The sequence below is a fragment of the Barbus barbus genome (assembly GCF_936440315.1).
Source record: "Barbus barbus genome assembly, chromosome: 3".
NCBI lineage: Eukaryota > Metazoa > Chordata > Actinopteri > Cypriniformes > Cyprinidae > Barbus > Barbus barbus.
This window is the reverse complement of record NC_136731.1, coordinates 13986407-14011260: the sequence shown is the minus strand read 5'-3', so window position 1 is coordinate 14011260 and position 24854 is coordinate 13986407. Positions and strand designations below refer to the sequence as shown.

The window sequence follows — 24854 nt, the reverse complement described above, 5'->3', positions numbered from 1 at the left end:
CCACTTTGAACACCTAGCAACTGCTAGGCACACTCTAGCTTCTAGTTTTTAACACCTTATAAACCACCTAGAACACCTTAGCATTAGCAACCTCACAGACGATCTTACTCGCAAACAGAAAAGTTAATCAACCGTCCAGAACACCATAAGAACCACTAGCAAAGCTTGGCTATAACATTATTTTGAAAAGGCTTTTTCTAAAATTGCAAAAATGACAAAAGTGTGTTTTGGCAAACTTCAATTTTGCTAGATCACATTTGCCACAGAATTCTAAATCCATGTCCCAACATTCTGCATATGTGGGTTTCTATGAACACGATGTAACTTTATTCTTCTGCCAATTAGTGATGACACATATGTCTGTTCTGCATGAGGAAGCCCATCACACCACACTCACACTGCTAGAAACTGAAACTCCAGCTGTTCAGAACAGAAGATTCTCAACTCTTAGAAGGCAGATGCACTGTATTGACCCCTGAGGGGAAGTTCAGGAGTAATGAGCAGTCTTAGCAGAGGATGGATTCTATCTGTTGACCTCTAGGTGTTGTGCCCAGTATGCATCTACTGCCTCACTCAGCCTAAACTCAGCCCAGATGGGACTGATACCCACAATCCTTGGTTCAGATGGCCTATGTCTTATGCTCTAAGCCAGCGGGGCTTACAGCATGCTACAATACGAAGCCATAGTCAACCACAGCGGTACACTTTTCCATATTCAGGAGCTTGCAGCCAGCAGTGAATGTTTACCCAACAGCCTGCACTGACTCAGAGTGTTTACCTATCAGCGAGCTGCTTGAAGCTTATCTTGGAGTCTCCAAAAGATGCAATAGACTCTGACTTTCCTGAAGGTTGTGTTAAGTGTTATCACAACTGTGAAAGCTGTATTAAGTGTTGCCATTGGCTTGCCTTACGAAGTACTACATGTGCAACTTGGTACTTTCTTATTCATGAACAAAAGAATACCTTTAATGTGTGGCAAAAGGGGAGAATCATGTAAAACAGCATTATAATACACACTGCCTGGCCAAAAAAAAAATGGATTTAAATAAGCAAATACTGAAGAGTTTAGGATGCAAAACAGATGCAGTGTGTACCCATGTCCATATTCCAGGATGACAATGTCAAGATCCACCAGGCTTAATTTGTGAAACAGTGGTTCAGTGAGCATGAGGAATTATCTTCTTGTATGAATTGGCCACCACAGAGTTCTGGGCTTAACCTCATTGAGTCTTTAGGATGTGCTGGAGGTGACTTTACAGAGTGGTTTGATTCTCCCATTGTTAATACAAGATATCAGTGAAAAAAAGTTGTCAAAACAATGACACTGTTACGGTTGTGGTTGTAGTAGTATAAGCACACGACAAGGAACGGATGAAAAGGAGGTTTTTAATAAGCATCAACTCACTTTACCATATACAACATTAAGATCTGACACAGACTGGGGAGATCTGAGGACTTTTAAAGTAACCGGGAACAAAGGAGCAAACAAGATAATTAACACAAGACAGGTGAACTGAATGATAATTAACTAAACTAGGACAAGAAATACCAAATAAGGGCAAAACAGAACTAAATGGAAACCAGACCGTGACAGATATCGCCCCCCTCCCGGAAGGTGCATCCCGCACCTTAACAGTCACATCAGGGAGGGCTGGAGCAGGGAGGAGACAGGGGAAGCCTCCAGGGCAGATCCAGGAGCTGGACGGGACCAGCGGGGACTTAGGAAGGCACTTGCGAGGAGCAGGCACTGGAGGGCACCTGCGATTCTCTGGCGGGCTTGCCATATTCTCAGGCGGTGGGATTACCACATCCTCAGGCAGCAGGCTTGCCATATTCTCGGACGGCGGGTTTGTGTTGGCTGTGAACGACAGCGGCATGGGCTTCGCCGCGGACGGCGTGCTGGGGCGAGCTGCAGTCGGCGGGTTGGTTCTGGATCTCTCCAGACACCAGAGGATCCTCTCCCTCCAGCTGAGTCCGGTGGTGTCTGGGAGGTCCACGGGGTGATGGAAATTAGCCCTGATCCAGAACAAGGAGTTCAGCGAGGCATCGTCCAGCCCCATCCATACAGCGAGTCCGCTGAACTCCCTCGCAAACTCTTTCAGCAGCAGATCTCGGCGGGCCAGGGCAATGAGGCGATCCGCGAACTCCAGGTTTTTAATAAGCATCAACTCACTTTACCATATACAACATTAAGATCTGACACAGACTGGGGAGAACTCAGGACTTTTAAAGAAACCGAGAACAAAGGAGCAAACAAGATAATTAACACAAGACAGTTGAACTGAATGATAATTAACTAAACTAGGACAAGAAATGCCAAATAAGGGCAAAACGGAACTAAATGGAAACCAGACCGTGACAGACGCAATGAATGCACAATATAATCACAGCTAAGTTGTGTATGCCAAAGACTTCCAGTGGGTTTAAGTTCAGGACTCTGTGGTGGCTAATTTCTCACAAATTGAGCCTAGTGAATCTTGGAATTGTCATCCTGGAATATGTACATGGGTATGTCTACTGACATGGCTGTTGGAGAAATAAAATGCTATCTAGTATGAATGCAGGACATTGGTCTTAGGATTGCCCTAACCTAACAATTTACTAACACTCTTGTGAGAGTTAGTTGACAATTAGTTGCAAAGTTACTTATATTTATAGAATGTCGAAAGTGGAAAGTGGACTATCGAAATAAAGTGTAACTGTGCATGTTTGGCAGCACAATGCGGGGTTATTATTGTAAAAGAATTGCTAACCCCATTTCAGAGTAGTTTCATAACAATGAGAAAAAAAAGCGGTGCTAACCCCTCTTCTAAATTACAAGTGTTTCCCTACAGTGTTTAGAACGACAAGTGAAAAAGCCCTCATAACAAAAACAGCACAAATCCTTTCCGGTCCATGCAGACCATTTATTGAAATTGCTCTGCAAAAAGCTAATTTAGATTTACAAGTTATCACAGTATTGTCATCACAACCATAAGCACATTCAGCATAAATCAACACAAATTCAATGTTGATCCAGGCTGGTTTATGCCGGTTTGTGCTGGTCTAGCTGGTGGACCAGCATTGTCATGCAGTTCTCAAGCAAAACAGAGCTGGTTTGAGCTCTTGCCATGCTGGGAACCAGCAAACTAACAATCAGCTTCCATGCTGGTCAGAGTTAGCAAAAGTTACCTTATGCTGACCAGCAATGCTGGGGATTTCAGCAGGGATAAGTCTACTCAGTATCCAGAAAACTGGCCTGGTCTGTTTTAAAATAAAGCCTTTTCTCAAATACCATCCTCATCCCTTTGTAAAAAATGTTAACTAAAAAGGTTTCAAAGTTTGTTAGATTGTAGACCCAACATAGCACAATCCCATAGTCTCATTTATGGATCTACACTAGTGTCTACACTAGGTGAGACATGGTCAGTTAAGAACTTTTTGTTTTGTTCAATTGTAATGGTCAGAGTGAGGGTGGAAAATGGTCATGAATATGTAAGAAAAAAAATCTTGACTGTAAATCTGTAAATATTCTGTGATAGAGAATACTAGATACAGTATTACTGTATCACTTAAACCCATTAACCCACACATAACATGTATAATGGCCTTAAGGATTTCTTACACAGACACCTGCATACATGCACACACAAGCATTCCTTCCAAGATCCGGCTCCAGTCAGCAGTATACAGCCGCATGTGGGTGTCACAAATCAGCCCTCACCATTTAACAAATAGGGGATTTTCAGTAAGATAATAAATACATCAGGAAGCTGAGGCAGCATACGTTAGTGGGATTAGTAGGCACATACTGCTCACATCATTCACTGATCCAGAGCTTTGAAAATGGTGTCCGCATTAAAGTCAGCCTTAGAACAGCACAAGGATCAAATGTATCGCTTAAGGTTCAGGAGGGTTTTGGGAAACAGGGATAGTGATTTTACATCTCAGCTGGGATTATACTGTGGTATAGTGAACATATACTTGAAATATATTGAAATATGTACTACGGTAATTCATATAGACACTTTTTTCCAATCTGGAGACTATTTCATTGGATAAAACATTGAATGAGCCCTGAATGAATTTGTTTGCTGATAGGCTTGTTTATGCTGGTTGTAGTGCTAGGTTGCTGCTAGTAGACCAGCACAGACACGGTCATACTTGGTTAAGAAGGAGGTTGAATCTGTGTTGAAGTCAAGACAGATACTTGAAGAGGGTCTGTATGTCTCAGACCATGTAAATATGCTTTCCTTTGGGTTGAATGAAGGTTGGTTTCATGTCAGTGTATGCAAACCTCTGTAACACACTAACAGTGTGCTCTGGTACAGAGACATGATAGCACAGACTGGATCGTATTCACAAATCGGCACAGACCAAAAACTGTGGCTGCAGTGCTGAAGTAGTTGAATCTAATCTCAGGTTCAAGTCAGGACAGATGCCAAATGCTCTTCGGTCCATGAAAGTCCAAGACTGAAAATACATCCTTGGACTCATGGCGGACTCCAGTCTCAAGTACTACAACACTGGCTGGCTGACCATGATAAGACAATAAAGAAGCCTTGATGAAAAGCCAAAACAGGTCATGCTGGTTTTCAGGTTCAGCAGGGATATTCAAAGACACATGTGTTCCAAAACCTCAAGCACTATGGAGTCCACTTTTCAAAGCAGAAATATGACTTCTCATCTGATTAAAAACCCAATAACCACCACGTATCATGTAATTAAGCAAATGCTGGTGACTTTCTCATGGATGGTAATGACTGAACTGTGCAGCCAGTTTTGCTATCTGGAAAGTTCTGGCTGCATAATAGGGTTGATTAAGGAACACAAAAGGAAACGTTTTGAATCATAATGCCTACCTTACTGCCAGGCTGCTTATATTCTGTAGTTTGATTGAAATTAAGGAATGATGTAAAGAAATATTCCAGGTTATTTTTGACCTTCTGCCAGTAACCTCTCATGGTGATTTTGAAGTCTATGGGAAACTACCGGATTTTTAATGTGTAAAATTGCATGTTGGCATATGAATGGTAGTTGTTTACCAACTTTTTTTTTTTCTCTCAGTGCAGGGGACATAAAATCGACGTTACATAACTATTCAAAAATCACTGACTGCATCCTAATTTGCATACAATCTGTCCTGAATTGAATGCATGATTAAAATTTGCATCCCAAATAATGGTAGACCTACGCTCAAAATAGTATGCCAAAGAATCCCAGATGGTGTACTGTTTTAAAGTATGCATCTGAGCAGGCATTTTCAGTTAATATTCCTTCTGGGGGAAAAAAAAAATATAATAAAAAATCCAAACTACTGTGGTTTGCTGTTCTTAATTTGCCACCACGATGATTGATTTCTGCTTGTCAAGCTAGTCTGGTTATGCATTTGGACAGCTGAACACCAGCTAAACATAATTAAACCAGCAAAGAAGAGCTTTTTTCAGCTCTTCAAGGGATTGCCCACAACCTTTTAAAGATAACTTTGTGAAGCTATATTATTAAGTGGTGTAATGCGAGGTCAAAGTAATCATTAAGTAATTATGCTGCTAACGCTTACATTAAAATGTAAACAGTAAGCGAAAAGGGACTCTGAGGTATTAAAACATAATTTATGACGTCTCACTTATTACTTACACAAAATGTACTCATCATCACTGCTTGCTTAAATAATAAACATTTCAGCTTAGTGATTTTAGAAAAAAAGAGCATCACAATTCTATTTTTAAACCCTGTAGAACACTTGTCTGCTAGAACTGACAGTGTCACTAAATTTCCCATTTATATATATATATATATATATATATATATATATATATATATATATATATATATATATATATTTTTTTTTTTTAACTGAAAGACACTGAAACAAACCCAGTATGATTTTGTATCATGTTAAAAATAGAGAACAGTATTTCAGATGCTTGTCTGATCATCCTCAAATAGCACCCTGCAGGCCAAATCCAGCCCATTAATCATTTTTACACATCTTCCAATTGATTTGGATGAAATCGCTATGCGGTCTGCTATATGAGAGTACTCTCTGCAAAAATTGAAGTGAGATAAAAAGCACTCAGTGGTCATTTAATTAGCAGACCAAAGTATCTGGACGAGAATGCTTTTAAACTCTTGCTGGACATAGTTCAACTACTTTAGATTACCAGATATTGCCTATCATTGTTTTGACACACATATTTGAAGTTTGATATGAAATCATAATCAATATATCTGGCTTTCGAGCCAGACCTTGTGAAGAAATTTCTCAGCATTAACTAAGGATAGGTCGCAATAGTTAATAAGTCCTCCAGTAGTTTGTTTTTTAATGTAGTTTTAAGATAAACCTAAAGTTGTCATTCAATTTAATTTATTGTAATTGCATATTATTGATTGTACTGTGAACAATTCATCCATGCATTTTTTTTTTTTTTATTATTTCTTGTTATTAAAATTTTCATAACTCCATCTACTGGTGACATTTGCTGCATTTCTCCAATCATGTTGTCCTCATAAACGCTGTTCGTTTCTTACAAGTTACTACAAGTGTCCTACATTTGGATGTGTCTTAACACCCATTTGCTTTCAAATAAAATATAAGCTGACTAATTATTCAGGCTTCCTAATTACCAATTACTGTAGTTGACCTAGTATCCATACAATGAAAGTCAATTGGTCCCAGTGTTGTTTGGACCCCAACATTCTTTCAAATATGTTCATTTGTGTTCCACACAAAACAGAAATGCATGCAGGTTTGAAACAACATGAGGGTGAGTAAACAATCACAGAATTATGCTACTTACAATGAAAGTGCATAAATCCAACTCTGATAAGTGCTGACCCCCAAATAATGAGGGAGCAGATGTCTTCGTATGGGTAAAAGAAAGTTTTGAAACAACTTTGCTATAATGTTCTTGTAGCCTTCATCATTAGTAAGATGCATTCACTTCAGGATGATCTCAACAGCGAGTGGGAACAGAGAATGTCAGAGCGGAGTGTTCTGAAGGCCTACTGACCTCACAGTTGTAGATGTGTTCTGTTTAATTGGCCAGGTGAGAGGCATCCACTCACTTGCACCAGCTTCCCGGGAAACGGACGGCAGGAGTTCGGAAAGCTCTGAAATTAAACTTGACTGTCAGCCTAATTGGTCCCTTTCCTGTATTGTGCTGTTTGTGTCCTTTCTTCTGTTATGAGACTTGAAGTAGGCTGCCTCACCGCTGATGCTCTGGAGAGAAAGAGAGGCTGTGCTAATGAGATGCTTTTGAAATGTTGTTGAATAAAACCCTCAGCCTGTTGTTTGCATTACGAGTAAATACAACTAATATGCCAGCGAATTTGAGTTCAGTCCCCATTTAGGCTCTTTGTTTTGCCATGACTTTGTTTTTGAGCCTTTCTCAGAAGAGAGTGCAGCCCTAGAGTATATTTATCTCTGTATTGTGTTTTTCCTCTGTTGAAAAGACCAACATAAATTTCTGGACTTGTGCTGGTTTATTTGCATGGGGACCCGCATAGCTGTGGTGTCAACTGTTCTTTCATCATTTACCCTTGTGTCATTCCAAACCTTTCTTTCATTTTGTAGAACAAAAATATGTTAACAAATTCATGGCACATTAATCTTAACCATACAATGAAGAGTGAAGTGGGAATGGGTCTGCTGAGCTTTAAAAATGACAAAAAGGCAGTAGTTTAGGTTAAAATGTATCGTTGAAGCTTACTGAAAAAGCAGTGTTGTGCAACTTTTATTCAGCAAGGATGTATAAATTGTTAAATTGACAATACAGTATGACAGTATACTGAACAACTACTTATACAACTTATACATGAATATTATTTCTAATAAACTCAAAAGAACCCTGAAAAAAAAACATTTCCACAAAAATATTAAGCAACACAATTGGTTTCATTATTGATAATAATAAATGTTTAAGAAATTAGCTTTATGAATGCTTCCTACCACTGATGAACATTTTCAGCAGCTCTTAAGTCTAATAAATGTTCTTATATGTCCAATTATTTATATTAGTACACAATATACAGGAAGTAGTGCCTTTCGGTTGAGGTACAAGAGTCAATGGGGTCAGATTTTAAAACACACTGAAATTAAAACAACATAAAATAGGCTGTCTAAAGCATAGAGTTCATTTGCACCATATCTCAAACAGTCTTTTAGAGTCCCAGTGTGCTGAAAATCCAAATCTGTCCACCAGTGTACATACAATACACAAAATATTGATAATCCAAAACCCTTCAAGCCAGTCTCTGGGAAGGTAAGCCCACAAACAGGGAAATGAGTCCAGAGTATTAGTGATCCCCCACAGCTATCATTGTGTTTGGTGACAGCCATTTTGATTCCCATGCTGCTCTTTTAACACTGGTGCATCTCCTAGTTTCCTGCCATGTGATTGTTCAGTACAAATAAATGCATGCTCAACTTGGGTGGTACAGTATACCAAGGGTTTCCAACTTCAGAAAATGAAAATAATCCCTTATTAATCCCAATTGAGATTCTTTGTAGGAAAATAATGGACAGAATAAGGGACGCTCAAAATATTTGTACGGTACCATATAATGTATGTCATTTGAGTGTCTGCGGTTAGGTATGTTTATAAAAGGTGTTTAGAAGGTTCTGAGAAATATCACCTTTGTTTTGCTTATATTTATGTACAGTTATTCTAAAAACAAGTTTAATGTCATACCAAAAAAGTTACACAAGAATCACCGGCCTGAGTACAAGACTATAGAACTGTGACTGCACAAGTGGTGTAGTAATTTACAGGAATGTGAGGAAAAATTTCAGCACTACGTGTGATAAGGAGATATTTTATTATATATTAAATACCAATGCGTTTCGGCCTTAAGAGCCTTCCTCGGGGTATTATACACACATTCTATACAAACATTTAAAAGGCACATCTATTGGATTGCACATTCACAAATTAGCAACAGCTGACAAGTTTAACTCAAGTCATCACACTAATTAATAGAAATTAACTATCCACAGAAAATAATCACCCAATGTGTAGGGATATGGTATCATCACATTTGAAAGAATAGCAACTGAACATCTATTAAACATCAGTAAATAAAGCATTTTTTGAAACAATGGCACTTAGAATTTTGAGCTAAAATGTTATTGTTACCATGTAGCCTATGAATAGTTGGAAATAATTTTTTTTTTCAATTAAAGAGAAATTAGAGAGTTAGTATGGGCTGATTTGTGTGCATGAATTTGTGCTTCAATGTGGTCAAAGATTAAGAATACGCTAGATTTTCTTTTCTCTGTTTAACAACATTAACTTACAATAGTAAAAGCGGTCTTCCCTCAAATAGATTGCATTGTTTCTTGTGTAGCTGACTTATGATCAATAATCATATTGTTTGCACTCTCCCAACTGATTTGTTGAAATCAAAATGTGGACTGTGAAGAGAATTCCCATTAACCCATTAGGCAGAGGATTCAGCAAAAACCTTCCTTGAACAGCTACGCTAACAAATAAAACAATAATTTGATCTTTTCAGCAATGTCTGTAAGCATAACATGTTGCTTGTTTTATCTGTCTGAACTGACATGTCCTCATTGTTTTGTGTGACAGTGTTGGGAGGTCTGGAATCTCGTGGGGTCCTGAGAAAGATCAGCGATATGTTGGAGATAATCATGAAGAGGATCGACACCTTATCAAAAATGAGCAACAGCAGCGAGTCCCACAGACTGGAGGAGTTGAGCTCTGCTCTCCACAGGTGCAGATTCATACTCATGATTACAGCGCAGCAGTGACATTCTTCAAGTCAGGTGTCACTTGCTGCCTTCAAGTCACGTAGGGATAATCGTATTTACAAGATGAATGCACACGAACGGCGCCACAACGTTTTAATTGCCAGTTATCTCCATGTTTATCTTTGTGCTGTTAGTGCATGGTTCAACTGAAAATGCAGTTCATCACGGCTTGAGAACAAATTAATCAAGTCTGTGAAACTAAACCAAATGAGGTTTTGCAGCTGCTAATAAGCATTGTTTTAATTTTAAGAATTTTACTCGATACACTACATTGATTTGATTAGATTTTTACGGTTGTGTTTTCCCGATAGAGCTATATTGCTTTGTGAAAACTGGTTTGCATATATTTTGTGTATGTGATGAGGAATAGCAATAAGTCTCGCCAGAAAACATTAGCATAGCTGCTTGATAATGAAGCAACTGGTCAGCATAACCAAAACACAACTGTCATCATTTTCTGTGGCTGCATGAAAATGAAAAATAATACAGAAAGAAACATTAACTGAGAAAATATAGAGATTACACTTGACCCTCACAAATAGGGTGACCAGACGTCCCGAAAAATTCGGGACAGTCCCGAAATCTAAGCTGCTGTCCCGAATCCCGAATCCCGAATCCCGCTCTAATTGTCCCGAAAATTATACTGAAGCAAAATCTTAAATAGTTATTGTCTGATAAAACCATGGATAAAACATAAAAAAACTGTCCGTGGAGCGAGGTTGAGTCATCCTGCAGCCTGGCAACCAGCCCCCGCCGGCTGCTCATTGGCTGCAGCATCTTGTTTTTTTTAGATATACCGTAGGCGCGCATTAAGATATGCACTGATAAGCAAATTTTCATTCATGAAATTGACATGGCTGGTGTAAGTTACCGGAACCCCAACATGCTGCAAAAAAGCTAAAACGTCTCTGCAGGTACCGGATTGGTTCAGTCACTTTCGTTTGAAATTCATTATCTTTATTATTCATTACCCCCCCCCCGTCCCGAATTTCAACCAATCTCATCTGGTCACCCTACTCACAAAAATGTTCAGCACTTGAACACACATCACACCGCAGTGACAAGTACAGAGTTTGCAAGTGGGAAGTTCCCAATAGGTCTTGAAGGCAGCAGCTGTCTGAACGTTTCAGACACAGTCAACTTCTTGCCGATGAGTTAGTTAAGACACTTCCCAGAGTTTGCAGCTGTCTCCATGGAAACAGATGCCTGTCACATCAGAAGTTAAAACGGGCGCTGGTGCCATGGCTTTACTTTGTGATTTCTCCAGACATCAACAAATCTTAGAGGATAAAAACACCCACACACCCCAGCTCTACAATCTTTGAAGCGCATCAAAGTATGATGTCAACTTTCTATTTCTTCTGTTTCTCTGGAAAGTAATCAATGGAAGTGATAGTTTAAAGCTGAAGTATGTCATTCTTGCACCACTGGTGTCAGTGATGGAACTGCAAATTTAATTAAACTGTCCAACTATTGATGCTTACCTGGTAAATTGCCGTAAAATTACTAGACTGACTTTTCTGGTAAATACACAAATGCTTTACAATTTTTACTGCTAAAATACCGTTCACATATCAGTACCAAAATACCAATAAACTGCATGATGTCAATCAACAGAAATGACCTTTAAACGCTTCAGTGTTTTCTACATCTGCATGGATGAGGAGAAGCGCATTAGTTTCACCATCTGTCCAACTTGACAATATTTTTTGAATTCTGAGTGACAGGCATGAGGGAGTGATCTCACAAAATGCATTTTTGCTTGAAAGAGAGAGAGAGAGAGAGACTGCACAATAAGATTCAGTGCAGAGCCACTGATGAATGGAAAAGAAGACGGTAAAGCAGAAAGACACCCTGCTACAAAGATGTCTGTCTAGCACGTTTAAAAAAAAAAAAAAAAAACTGGGAACACTTTATTTCGATAGTCCGCTTTAGACATTCTTCTAACAGTAAGTAACTTTGCAACTACATGTTAACTAGCAGTCATTAGAGTATTAGTGTACTGTTTGCTTAATAACTTCTAACACTTTATTTTGACGGGCCCAATGCATGCAACACACTGACTATGAGAAACTTTGCAAGTATATGTCAACTTATTCTACTAACCCTTAACCTAAGCTAACAGTCTACTCTGAGGATTAAGTAGACCAGGGTGGCCGCCGGTCCTTAAAAAGTCTTAAAATGTCTTAAATAAAATTTTCCATATAAAAGGCCTTAAAAAGTCTTAAAAAGCCTTAAATTCAGATCAGATAGGTATTAAATATTTTTGGTGACTTTACCACAAAAAAAAAAAAAAAACTTCAGTCGGAAGTTTTTTTTTTCCCCCGCGGTAAGTTAGTTATTGCGTCATCAGAGAGAATTAAGGTAGCAGGTCGAACTGAAATAGCTGCAATGGGTAAATGTAAGTTCAATGAGAAATGGCTCGAGAATGACGAATTCTCATGGTGGTTGAAGCCGGTGGCTGATAATGTGTACGAGGCAAATTGTGCCGTATGTCGAAGACGTTTTAAACTGGGTACAATGGGCATCAAAGCGGTGGAATCGTACACGCAGAGCGGGAAGCACCGGGAGTATGCGAGAGCCCGCGAGAAGAGTTCAATTAAAGGTTCCACTCTTCCCATTAGCGAAGATGTCACCACGGATGTTGAGAATCCCCAGCCTACAACGCCATCATCTGACCTACGTTTAGTTTTTGGCTCTACGCCAACAATAAGAGCTGAGGTAATTTGGGTGCTGAGGACGGTAACAAGCCATCACTCGTTCAGGTCAAATGACAGGATTGATCAAAATTGTTCATTCACATTGTTGTAAGTCAAATATATGTACAAAGTAGACTTAGAATAGAAATACAATCCAGAACAAAAATCTACCTGTTATTGTGAGCTGGTTAATAATAGTAATTAATGTTGTACAGTGGCTTCTTTGCAGTTAAACAGCTGCTGAAATTGTTGTATTTTTGATTTATTGGATATTGTCTGTGAAAAGCTCACTGTATATTGTAATAATAAATAGCATTTGTTACAGCAATTAATATTTTGTGATTTGTGTTGTGTGTGTGTGTATTTTCATTGCAGGTTTGGTGGTCTTAAATTTCATATAAATTGGTATTAAAAAGGTCTTAAAAAGTCTTAAATTTGACTTGTTAAACTCTGTAGACACCCTGGTAGACATGTAGTTGCAAATTAATGAGAATTATGTAGTTGACATGTAGTTACAAAGTTACTTATAGTTAGTATAATGTCTAAAGTGGACTATCAAAATAAAGTGCAACCAAACAACTATTTAAATTATTACAGTAAACAGTGTGCTGTAATCGCATCATCACTGTCAAAACCAAATAATTGTCCCAAGACAGATTTCTTACACCAGACAAGTCAAGTCGCGTTTATTGTCATTCACTTACACGTGTGAACATATAGTGGGACAAAATTTTGTCTCGCATGACTACAGTGCTACATTATTAAACATATAAACATAAACAATAGTAGTAAGAAACAATTTGGAACTTGTACATAGCTAACTTACTGAAGCGGTAATATAATGCATATACTATAAATAGTTGACTTTACATAATCTAAGAGAAACTATACAAGTACTTCACTTAAATACTGTAAAAGATATTGTGCAAAAGAGGTATTTTAGGGTAAAAAGTGTATAGTGCAATATGATTTGTGGCGCATTCGCAAATAAACATTTGTGTTATCTTATTGAGTCTTTGTTGCAAGGATTGTATTATCACAGATCCTGTACATACTTATGTACCAGTAATCTAATGTTTTGTTCACACATAGCATTGTAACGGAAATCTACTGGTAATATTACTACTTCTCATCCTGGAAAATTGCCTTAAAGGGGTCATCGGATGCAAAATTCACTTTACAAGTTGTTTGAACATAAATATGTGTTGGAAGTGTGTGTACACATCTATAATGATAAAAATCCACCCAGTGTTTTTTTAAATCCCTATTTTAAAATCCCCTTTCTCAAATCAGGCTGTTCTGAAATTCCTGTCAGAATGATGTAGTTCTGCACAGGGCACTCCCACAATAGTTGATTGACAAGACCGTCTTACCGTAGACCTGCCCAGAGTGAACTGAGTGAGCCGTCCACCATTGTGTCGACTCCGGTGCAGGGGAAGACAACAACAGAACGCCTCAATTGCTTAATCAGAGACATCTTCTCCTGGTTTCACAGAAAGGGCTTAGACTAAGCCAGGATTAGGCCATAGTTCAATGAGGACATTTAAGTCATTTTTATAAATGTGCCTTAGAAAAAAACATTACTGGTGTGCATCTTGAGACAAAACAACGGCACTGATATATTTTAAATCAGTCAGTGCAAGTTTCTTTCAATTGAAACCGCTCAGACTTACATTTTAAACTGGGACTAGTCTAAGCCTTGTCTGTGAAACCGGGAGAAGATGTCTTTGATTAAGCAATTGAGGCGTTCTGTTGTTGGATGTAATAATGAATATAGCAGCCGTCATTTGCTCCCGACATCTGAGCCGCTGAAGATGCAGAGGATTCAGTTTGTTTTTGAAGCGAATGCACCCCCTGATCTACCTAAATGCATCTACGTTCGCGCAAATCATTCGTGATCCAGCTTCACTTACAGAAGAAGTGAGTAAAAGGGTTTTAGATTAATCTTTGCAAATCGCCTTTCCTAATAATGTGCTAATTAGCGAGTTTCTCGATGAATGCAGCTAAAGCAAACAGTCCCGAGAGGCTCAGAAGAGAGGGGGGGGGATCAGCAGAGCTCATTAACATTTAAAGGAAAATGCTACAAAACAGCTTGTTCTGACAAGAGCTGTTTTTAACAGGTTTAAAAAGGTGTTTTTTTTTACACTGCCATTGAGAAATTGAGAAATTGTAACCAAACTATGTTATAGACTTTTCAGTAAGACCCTAAAGAATCATATCAGCTTGTGGAGAATGGGCATCCGATGACCCCTTTAACTAATTTATTGGTATTTTTCACAAGGTACATTGTGAACAGAAATGTACAAGTCATTTTCCATTAAAGGAGTTTATGTTACAGTTTTGGTTTGGTCAGGACAAGTATATTAGCATTGCAAACATATACACAATGCTTTTTAGTTATGTGATGATGTAAAGAGGCTTCTTTTACAATTTTTGACTGTCTTGACTGTTTAATCTGTAGCCATATCTGACTCACATTAAATGTTTGTAGACTGAACAGCATAAAACCAGAAGAAATTAGTTATTATTACAATATGGTTAAAATCAAATTAAAAACAGGTTTTTGGACATCTGTTTCAATCTGAATGATATAAAATCAGATTTTGAGTAGTTGCTATTATTATTTATTTTATTTATTTGTGGATATAGTGTGTATGTACTATACTGTCTTGTATAATGCTCAGTCTACAGTCATATTAGTTCCCTATCTGTCGGTCACTACGAGTTATGTCGTGACGACATTAGGGGATTTACTTGGAAGCCCCGACTGCCTCTGATAAGAGAAAACGCCAATGAAATTTGGCTAGTGGATTTTGCATACCTGAGCCACTCCCCGTGCATACGGGTATAAAAGGGCGACAGGTGCATCCACTCATCAGATTTTTGCTTCGGAGCCGAGTGGATGAGAAGTCTTGCGATCTCCACAAAGCCTTCTGCCTCAAAAAAGAGTTTGTTCCTGGGTGGCGTCACGGTGCAGACAGCGGTGTCCCTGCAGCAGCGATTCCCCTGGGCACTTCACCTGAAAGAGCAAATTTCTAAAACACTGGGCGGTTCGCGTCTTTTTAAAGATGCCGTTCCGTCCGTGTTCTCTTGGTTGCGGTCGCTTCCTGTCCTCGGATGACGGTCACGAGCGTTGTCTTCAGTGTCTGGGCATCCAGCACGCTGAAGATGCGTTTGTGGATGAGTCATGCGCCTGTTGTGGGCGTATGAACATGGCAACGCTGCGATCTCGCCTTTCCTTTCTGAAAGGATTGGCACCCTCTGCCGCCACCCGTCCCGGTCTCTCTGGCTCGAGCAGAGGACCGCCGGCTGGCGCTCTGGGAGATCTGAGGGTGACGGTAAGAGCTTCTCCGCCGGGCACGTCCCCGCGGACCTCTTACTCCTCCCGCAGCGCTTGTTCCGTCCGGTTCCCGAGTGATTTCGCTGGTTCGCCTCACGGGGCCGCCAGCATTTCATTCGGTGCGCCGCCCGAGGATCAGATGTCGATCGCGGCATCGGGGGATGGGCTTTCGTCCTCTGAGGATGAACGATCGGCGGGGCTGCCCCCCTCGGGTGTTGTCGCCACTGCCGATCCGGACCCAGAGCTGACGGCCATGCTTGCCCGGGCAGCCGTGAGTATCGGGCTGGAGGTCAACAGACCGCCCAGTCCCGAGCCCTCGCGGCTGGATGATTGGTTCATCGGCGCAAAACGCGACCAGTGGCCGCACTTTGCCCCGGTGCCTTTCTTCCCGGAGGTGCATGAGGAGCTGACGAAGTCGTGGACGGCCCCTTTCACGGCCAGAAGCCGCTCGTCTCCCTCCTCCGTCCTCACTACCCTCGATGGCGGGGCGGCCAGGGGGTACGTGGATATTCCCCAGGTGGAGAGAGCGGTTGCGGTGCACCTGTGCCCGCAAAACGCCGCCACCTGGAGGAATCGTCCGCGTCTCCCGTCCAAAGCCTGTAAGCTGACGGCCGCACTCGCCGCCAAGGCCTACAGCGCTGCGGGCCAGGCTGCCTCTGCCCTGCATGCCATGGCCATCCTGCAAGTTCACCAGGCCAAGGCACTAAAACAAATGCACGAGGGTAGTCCCGACCCGGGGTTGATGCAGGAGCTGCGCACGGCGACTGACTTCGCTCTCCGGGCGACGAAAGTCACGGCGCAGTCCCTCGGGAAGGCGATGTCCACGTTAGTGGTCCAAGAGCGCCATCTCTGGCTCAATCTGGCCGAGATGAAGGACGTCGACAAAGTACGCTTTCTCGACGTCTCCATCTCCCAGAGGGGGCTATTTGGCGACACTGTCGAGGGTTTTGCCCAGCAATTCTCGGCAGTACAGAAGCAGACGGAGGCAATTCAGCACATCCTCCCTAAACGGCGGGATGCTCCAGCTGCCACCGCTGGCCCAAGGGCCAGGCCCCAGTCTGCTGGTCGCCGTGGGCGCCCTCCTGCGTCCTCCAGAGCTGCTCCGCCCCGTGCTGAGTCGTCACCTAGGCCGGTGCGTCGAGCCTCTCGCAGGAGTGCGGCGCCCCCTGTGCCTCAGCCGGCCGCCAAGTCCTCCAGGAAGACGACAAAGCGGCCCTGACGCGCACAACCCGGAGATGGAGGAATTTGCTCTTTTCCAGGAGACGACGAGGCTAGCGTCGCTCCTTCCCCCGGAGGAGGGCCGGGTGGAGAATCCTGTGTTTTCTTTTCTTTCTGTTCCGCCACTGGCTCAAGGGCCAGTGGTACCCACATTGTCAAAGAAAGAGCAATTTCCCTTTCCTCCGGGTTCCCAGGTCTGCGGGCTGACAGTGTGCGACGCACTGCCTCCTCACTCTCACCCGAGACCCATATTGCCAGTTGCCAAGAGAGTGCGGTCTGGGGACGCGATGCCTCCCCGCGCACCTCTAGCCAGTCCCCCCGGGGACTCAGGGAGTTTTGTGGGGATGAGTCAGAACGCACCGCCTTCTGTTCCATCCAACCTTACTCCCCCTCGCTGCACCACTGCGGGCACGTCGATTATGCCTTTGGTGCCACTTGCACGGTATCTGGGGGCGTGGCTTGCGCTACCCAGCCCGTCTCGCTGGCTCATTCGCACAGTTCGACTCGGCTATGCGATTCAGTTCGCCAGGCGGCCTCCCAGGTTCAGTGGCATCCTCGAGACTTCGGTGGCAGTCCGAGATGCACCTGTCCTGCGCGAGGAGATTGCTGTCCTTCTGGCAAAGGGTGCAATCGAGCCGGTCCCTCCAGCCGAGATGAGGCAGGGGTTTTACAGCCTCTACTTCATCGTGCCCAAGAAAGGCGGTGGCCTCCGGCCAATCCTGGACCTGCGAGTCTTGAATCGGGCCCTACACAAGCTCCCGTTCAAGATGTTGACACAGAAGCGCATCGTCAAATGCGTGCAGTCCGCGGATTGGTTTGCAGCGATCGACCTGAAGGACGCTTACTTTCATGTCTCGATTCTCCCTCGACACAGGCCGTTCCTACGGTTTGCGTTCGAGGGGCGGGCATGGCAGTACAGGGTCCTCCCCTTCGGGCTCTCCCTGTCTCCCCGTGCCTTCACGAAGGTGGCGGAGGGCGCCCTTGCCCCGTTACGGGAAGTGGGCGTCAGGATCCTCAACTATCTCGACGATTGGCTCATTCTGGCCCGGTCGCGAGAACAGTTGTGTGGTCACAGGGACCTGGTGCTCCGGCACCTCAGCCAGTTGGGGCTTCGGGTCAACTGGGAAAAGAGCAAGCTCTCCCCTGTGCAGAGAATCTCTTTTCTCGGTGTGGAGTTAGACTCCGTGAGTATGACGGCACGTCTCACGGACGAGCGTGCCCAATCAGTGCTGAACTGCCTGAGTTCCTTCAGAGGCAGGACAGTGGTTCCGCTGAAACAGTTTCAGCAGCTCCTGGGGCATATGGCATCCGTAGCCGCAGTCACGCCGCTCGGGTTGCTTCATATGAGACCACTTCAGCACTGGTTACACTCACGGGTCCCGAGATGGGCATGGCGCCGCGGGACACGTCGTGTGACCATCACACAGTCGTGTCGCCGCTCTTTCAGCCCCTGGTCAGACCTTGCTTTCCTACGGGCCGGGGTGCCCTTAGGACAAGTGTCCCAGCATGTTGTTGTCACAACAGATGCCTCCAGCATGGGCTGGGGCGCTACATGCAACGGGCAGGCAGCCTCGGGGCTCTGGACGGGGCCTCGACTGCTTTGGCACATCAACTGCCTAGAGCTGTTGGCAGTGCATCTGGCCTTAAAGCAGTTCCGGCCACTGCTTCTAGGCCAGCACGTGTTGGTCCGCACGGACAACACTGCGGCTGTTTCGTACATCAACCGGCAGGGGGGTCTACGATCACGCTGCATGTCGCAGCTCGCCCGCCATCTCCTCCTCTGGAGTCAGTCACAGCTCAAATCGCTGCGCGCCGTCCACATTCCGGGGGAGCTCAATCGTGCAGCCGACGCGCTCTCACGACAGCTCACGTTCCCCGGAGAATGGCGACTCCATCCCGAGACGATCCGGCTGATTTGGAGTCGATTCGGGGAAGCTCAGGTAGACCTGTTTGCTTCCCGCGAGTCCTCCCACTGCCAGCTGTATTTCTCCCTGACCGAGGCCCCCCTCGGCACGGACGCACTGGCACACAGCTGGCCTCGGGCTCTGCGCAAGTATGCGTTTCCCCCAGTGAGCCTGATCGCACAGACGCTGTGCAAGGTCAGGGAGGACGAGGAGCAGGTCTTGTTGGTTGCGCCATATTGGCCCACCCGGACCTGGTTTCCGGAACTCACCCTCCTCGCGACAGCCCCTCCCTGGCGCATCCCTCTGAGGAAGGACCTTCTTTCTCAGGGGCTCGGCACCATATGGCACCCGCGTCCAGATCTGTGGAACCTCCATGTGTGGCTCCTGGATGGGACGCGGCAGACTTGAGTGGCCTGCCACAGGCTGTGGTGGACACCATCACTCAGGCTAGGGCCCCTTCAACTAGGCAAGCCTATGCACTGAAGTGGAGTCTGTTCGCGGACTGGTGTTCTTCTCGTCGAGAGGACCCCCGAAGATGCACGATTGGAGTGGTGCTTTCTTTCCTGCAAGAGAGGTTGGAGCGCAGGCTGTCGCCCTCCACCTTGAAAGTGTACGTGGCTGCTATTGCGGCCCATCACGATGCAGTGGACGGCCGGTCCCTGGGAAGCACGATCTCATCGTGAGGTTCCTGAGGGGTGCCAGAAGGTTAAATCCTCCTAGGCCACCCCTGATGCCCTCCTGGGATCTCTCTATTGTCCTGGCTGGACTTCAGAGGGGTCCCTTTGAGCCGCTGGACTCAGTCGAGCTGAAATTCCTGTCGGCCAAGACAGCGCTCCTGACCGCGCTCACTTCCATCAAGAGGGTCGGGGACCTCCAAGCATTTTCGGTAAGCGAAGAGTGCCTTGTGTTTGGGCCGGCCTACTCTCACGTTGTCCTGAGACCCCGGCCTGGATACGTGCCTAAGGTTCCCACCACGCCCTTCCGCGATCAGGTGGTGAACCTGCAAGCACTGCCCTCGGAGGAGGCAGACCCAGCCTTGGCGTTGCTGTGTCCCGTAAGAGCGCTGCGCATATACGTGGACCGCACCCAGAGCTTCAGAAGCTCTGAGCAGCTCTTTGTCTGCCACGGAGGTCAGCAGAAAGGGAAGGCTGTCTCCAAGCAGAGGTTGGCCCACTGGATAGTGGATGCCATCGCCTTGACGTACCAATCCCAAGGCGAGCCGTGCCCCCTCGGGGTGAGGGCTCACTCCACACGGAGTGTTGCCTCCTCCTATGCGCTGGCGCACGGCGCCTCTTTGGCAGACATCTGTAGAGCTGCGGGCTGGGCGACACCGAACACCTTCGCGAGATTTTACAGTCTCCGCGTTGAGCCAGTCTCTTCCCGTGTGTTGGGTAACAGGTAAGTGGCGGGAAGAGTTGGCCGGTGTCACGCTTGCTGCGCCATTCCCCCTTACCCGGGGATACGAGCGCCTATTCTCTCCTCCAGTTAGTTCCCCGAACGGCGAACCCTGGCGGAGTTCCTCCAGCACCCCCGGCAGTCAGGCTGGGCGGAGCAGTCTGACGCCAGGCCCAGTACCGGTGTTAGCTTGCCCGGGTCTCCGGTCAGCCCCTGTACTCGGCTAGGTGCCCGTGCGGCCTGATTCCCTTCGGGTGATCCCACACGTGTATTCATCCACGGTACGGTTTCCCTCATGGTAAACCCGTGTCTTCCCTTTGACAGAGCTCTGTCAGGCCCTGCTGGCAGCCTTCCTCCCTTCTCCTAGGTAGGATCTGCCCCAGGGTCCAGGCGTATGTAGCACTGCCCCAGGCTTGGGCCAGTCCATACCAGTGTCTCCACACGTTACCTCCCTTCGGGCAGGGTGTGGCCTCCGTAGCGCCCTTCTCCGGAAGGCTCGCTTCCCCGTCGTTACTGCCGGGCTGTAACAACAAACAGGAAAGACTTGAAGCAGTCTTTCATAGAAGGTCGAAATTCCTTCCGATTTCTGGGGAAAGGAACAGCGACTTGGCTATCTCCAGCAGCAATGTACTCAGTGGTCCCTGCGGGCACCAAGGTTAGCGAATTTGCGCTGGGGCGACGGGAAGGTTGCGACCTTCGCATCGCATTTGTCTGTCACGCGCTAGCTTGTCAACATCTGCATGCCACAAGGTCGTGACGGGGTTCAGGTTGTGGCGCTTTCCATAGACCCCTAATGTCGTCACGACATAACTCGTAGTGACCGACAGATAGGGAACGTCTCGGTTACGTACGTAACCCTCGTTCCCTGATGGAGGGAACGGAGACGTTATGTCCCCATGCCACAATCTCGAACCATCGCTGGTTGCCAGGGACACGTTCTCGGCTCCTCAGCGGAAAACCTGATGAGTGGATGCACCTGTCGCCCTTTTATACCCGTATGCACGGGGAGTGGCTCAGGTATGCAAAATCTACTAGCCAAATTTCATTGGCGTTTTCTCTTATCAGAGGCAGTCGGGGCTTCCAAGTAAATCCCCTAATGTCGTCACGACATAACGTCTCCGTTCCCTCCATCAGGGAACGAGGGTTACGTACGTAACCGAGACGATCTTATTTTTGTTCATTTTTATCATATATCTTACCATATAGTGAACTATGTGCCATTTGCTATATAGTGAATGAGTGGACATTTTCATGAAGGTGTAAAATACAGTAATGCCTCAGAGCACTGTACTCTGTGTTGTTGCAGAAGAAAGTTTCTGAGCATTGTATTGTTGCCGAAGTAATTATAACAGCAACCGATGTAGATTTAGCAGATATTGATTACACCGTCTGAACAAACAGCTCCAATGTCATCACTCACGAAATGTGAAAGTCAGTCGTAATGATCGGGTTTGAAATACAGTACAGATTGAATTGGGTTTAGTATCAGCAAAGCCTTAGAACTTTTGTTTCTGAAATGTGTCTGTTGGACTGAAAAATCACCACTGACGTTCTTTCTAAAGCTGATTTGATTGGTGTGGATGAAAGACCACAGGAGGTAAAAAGCTTTGACAGTATCTAAAAAAAGAAATCTCAGAAGTGCAGAGATTGTGGAAGTCAAACATGCATGTGACAGCTCCGCCTGAACACTTTATTGTCTTTGGGTGTGAAGTCAGAAAGGTCAGGGTTCAGATGGCGTGTTTTTCTGAGCGTTCAGCTTTGTGCCGTGTGCAGGTGACATTTATTGGGAGTGACAGAGTTGCTCACAGAGGGGGACTGTTTGCTTCAGCGTGTTGCTGATGTAGCTGCAGGGCACGAAGTTGCAGGCGGTTCATGTGAGCTGTATTATAAAGAAATCAAGCCCTTGGTGTGAAACAAAGATGACAATGCTTTCCTTAAGCTTGCTGAAAGACATTTTCCTGTCTCTCTGAAAGAGAGTTTTTCAAGTCTCTTGAGATACCTGAAATAAAACCTATTGAGGTTTTATTGAAATAGTTTCAGATGCAAGAGAAAAATATAGTCAAAAATAACTAGAATTGTAGAAAGCTTGAATAGTATAGTGGGTACAGAGACAACAGTGATAGTCTTTCTTTTTTTACTTCCAAATAAACAAAGTTTTAGGATTTTGCACATTTAAAATAAAAGTTTTAGTGAGATGTAAAACTATCTATCTATCTATCTATCTATCTATCTATCTATCTATCTATCTATCTATCTATCTATCTATCTATCTATCTATCTATCTTTACTTGAGTACTGAACATCTGAACTTGAACATTTTTGATTATTTGATCATTCTGTCTTTTTATATTTTTAGGGCTAACATATGGGCACATATTTGAATCATTCATTTGGTTGTAAATGCAGATAATTCTATTGTTTATATTCTTTCTATTCTTTCTGACTTTCAGATATTAGCAAATTGACTATTGGGAAATTATGCTAAAATACTGAAAATAATTTCAGCATGCTGTATAGCACATAATTGTGTGATTATTGCTGTACAATTGCTATCACTTCTAAATACTTGAGTACTGGAGTTCTCAACCAGTACCTGCAATTCTGTTAAGGCTCATTTCAGCCTTGTCTTTCAGCATTATGGGGCAGTGAAGCGTAATGGTTAAAAATCTGAGCTAGAGACTCAAGTGTTCAAACTCAGGGATAGGTGATCCTTCTGTAGCATTACTGTGTATCCCGTCACTAAATGTGGGACATTCATAACTTTGTATAAAAATGTGCATAAATATTTTATACTTAAAGTCAGGGTAGGTGATTTGGTTTAAAAAAAAAAAAATGTTCACACCCCGATAGCAATCAATAGGTTAAGTGGTCTGAATATATTTATATTTGTATTTATATAATCTGTGGAAAGCATAAAATGTTCATCCAATCATATCTGTCGGGCCGAGGGCTACGATAGGCTGTCCTACCTGCCTGTCATTGCATATATCTGCATATCTCGTGCAGAAATCAGCGTATTCATTGCACTATTGCAGACTGAGCGAGAATGGAAGTGTTCTTATGGTAATATTAAGCGCTTTGTACTGTAATGTTTTCTCACCGGTGAATGAGACATGAGGTAATCTGACAGCGTTGCATTTAACCCTCCTCCAACGTCATCTCTCTTGTGTCTCTGTTAGCCTCTGCTCTGCCGGAGCGTGTTCATGTTCATGTTTTGGAGGAGGCGTGGCTTTGGAGAGTGATTTGCAGGGAGGGTGGAATCTTATGATTTCAAATCCTACCTTTAAATAATGAAAAGTAGATTATTTTTACTTTAACAATCTAATATTATTCTTATAATCTATACATAATGACACATAAAACACATTTGAAAATACTGAACACATGGTTAAAGCTTTCCAAACTCTTTCAATATGCTACCTTTAAATAACAAAACACTGCAATCTGTTCGTTTTAATAAAAATCAACCCCTGGGACAATTAAATGATGCAATGTTTGATTTCATTTTAACCCAGCTTTTTAATCTTTTAGATCATTTTTTATGCTGTCAACATCAAGGGAATTAAGTTGCTACCGACTTAATTGCTGTAACATGTTTTTCTCTCAGGGCCAAGCCTAAACATGCCGCATGTCATTTTCATTATCTATCTATGTGAATGGTGTCAGTGCAGAAGCATCGTTATTTCATGCTCCAAGCAAATTCCAAACAATTAGCATGTCCGATGGGTAATCGTACCATTCAAGGATGTTGCAATTCAGTTCAACAATAAATAGAAAGACTTGCTTCAGCAGAGGTGCTTCAGACTCTTGTTTCTTCTCAAGGTTGTATTATGCGTAGGTGCATTTTAATTTAAATTAGACACACACAATCATCCATTAATCATTTCTCATATTCATTAGACACAGGTACTGTAAGGTTTGCTCCATTTCCATAATTGCATATTTAAAGCCATCTTTTTCTCACCCTAATGTTGTTCTAAACTATTATTTTCTTCTGTGGAAGACACAATGAGATGTTAGGTGAAATGTCTGAGCTGATTCTTTCCTAAAAACAGAAGAGTATCATCGAAGTAGCCCAGCCTCATTTGGGGAAAACTATTTATTTAATAACCCTGTTGCCGCACATCATTTCTCTCTCTTATGTCTGTTCACTTTTCCAGATTCCAGCCGGTGGGTCTGGTGGAGCGAATCCAGGCCATCGCCCAGAATGTGTCTGACATGGCTATACGAATGGAGCAGATTCTGAAGAAGACTAACATCCCTGTCAGAGGTGAATCTCTCATTTATGTTTGGGTGGCAAGGACTGAACATTTCCTTGTTGCAAATGATATTGTAGGATTTAGATATAATCAGATAGGAATTAGCAATCACATTAAGTGGAGACAATTAGAGACTAATACTTAAGCATCCTGCTTTTTTACAGAGCAAATAAAGGTCTCATATTACTCTCCTCTTAAGTTTCAGAAGAGATTGATCAATGATTTTTCAAACAGTATTTCAAACTATTTGTCACAATACCTAAATAGCCAATCAAAAAGCTTAAATGA

General features: G+C 43.6%; 1 protein-coding gene across 1 annotated transcript in view; it reads left to right on the top strand.

Annotated features, from left to right (window-relative positions):
- The window catches only part of LOC306846361 (alpha-1,6-mannosylglycoprotein 6-beta-N-acetylglucosaminyltransferase B-like), a gene marked incomplete at both ends in the record, with an annotated part of 128308 nt that overhangs the window by 24371 nt on the left and 79083 nt on the right, over nucleotides 1-24854 (top strand). Inside the window, 2 exons of the mRNA XM_079379684.1 lie at nucleotides 9570-9714; nucleotides 24468-24577. Coding sequence (XP_079235810.1) covers nucleotides 9570-9714; nucleotides 24468-24577 — 255 coding nt within the window. The remainder of the gene's footprint in view (nucleotides 1-9569; nucleotides 9715-24467; nucleotides 24578-24854) is intronic.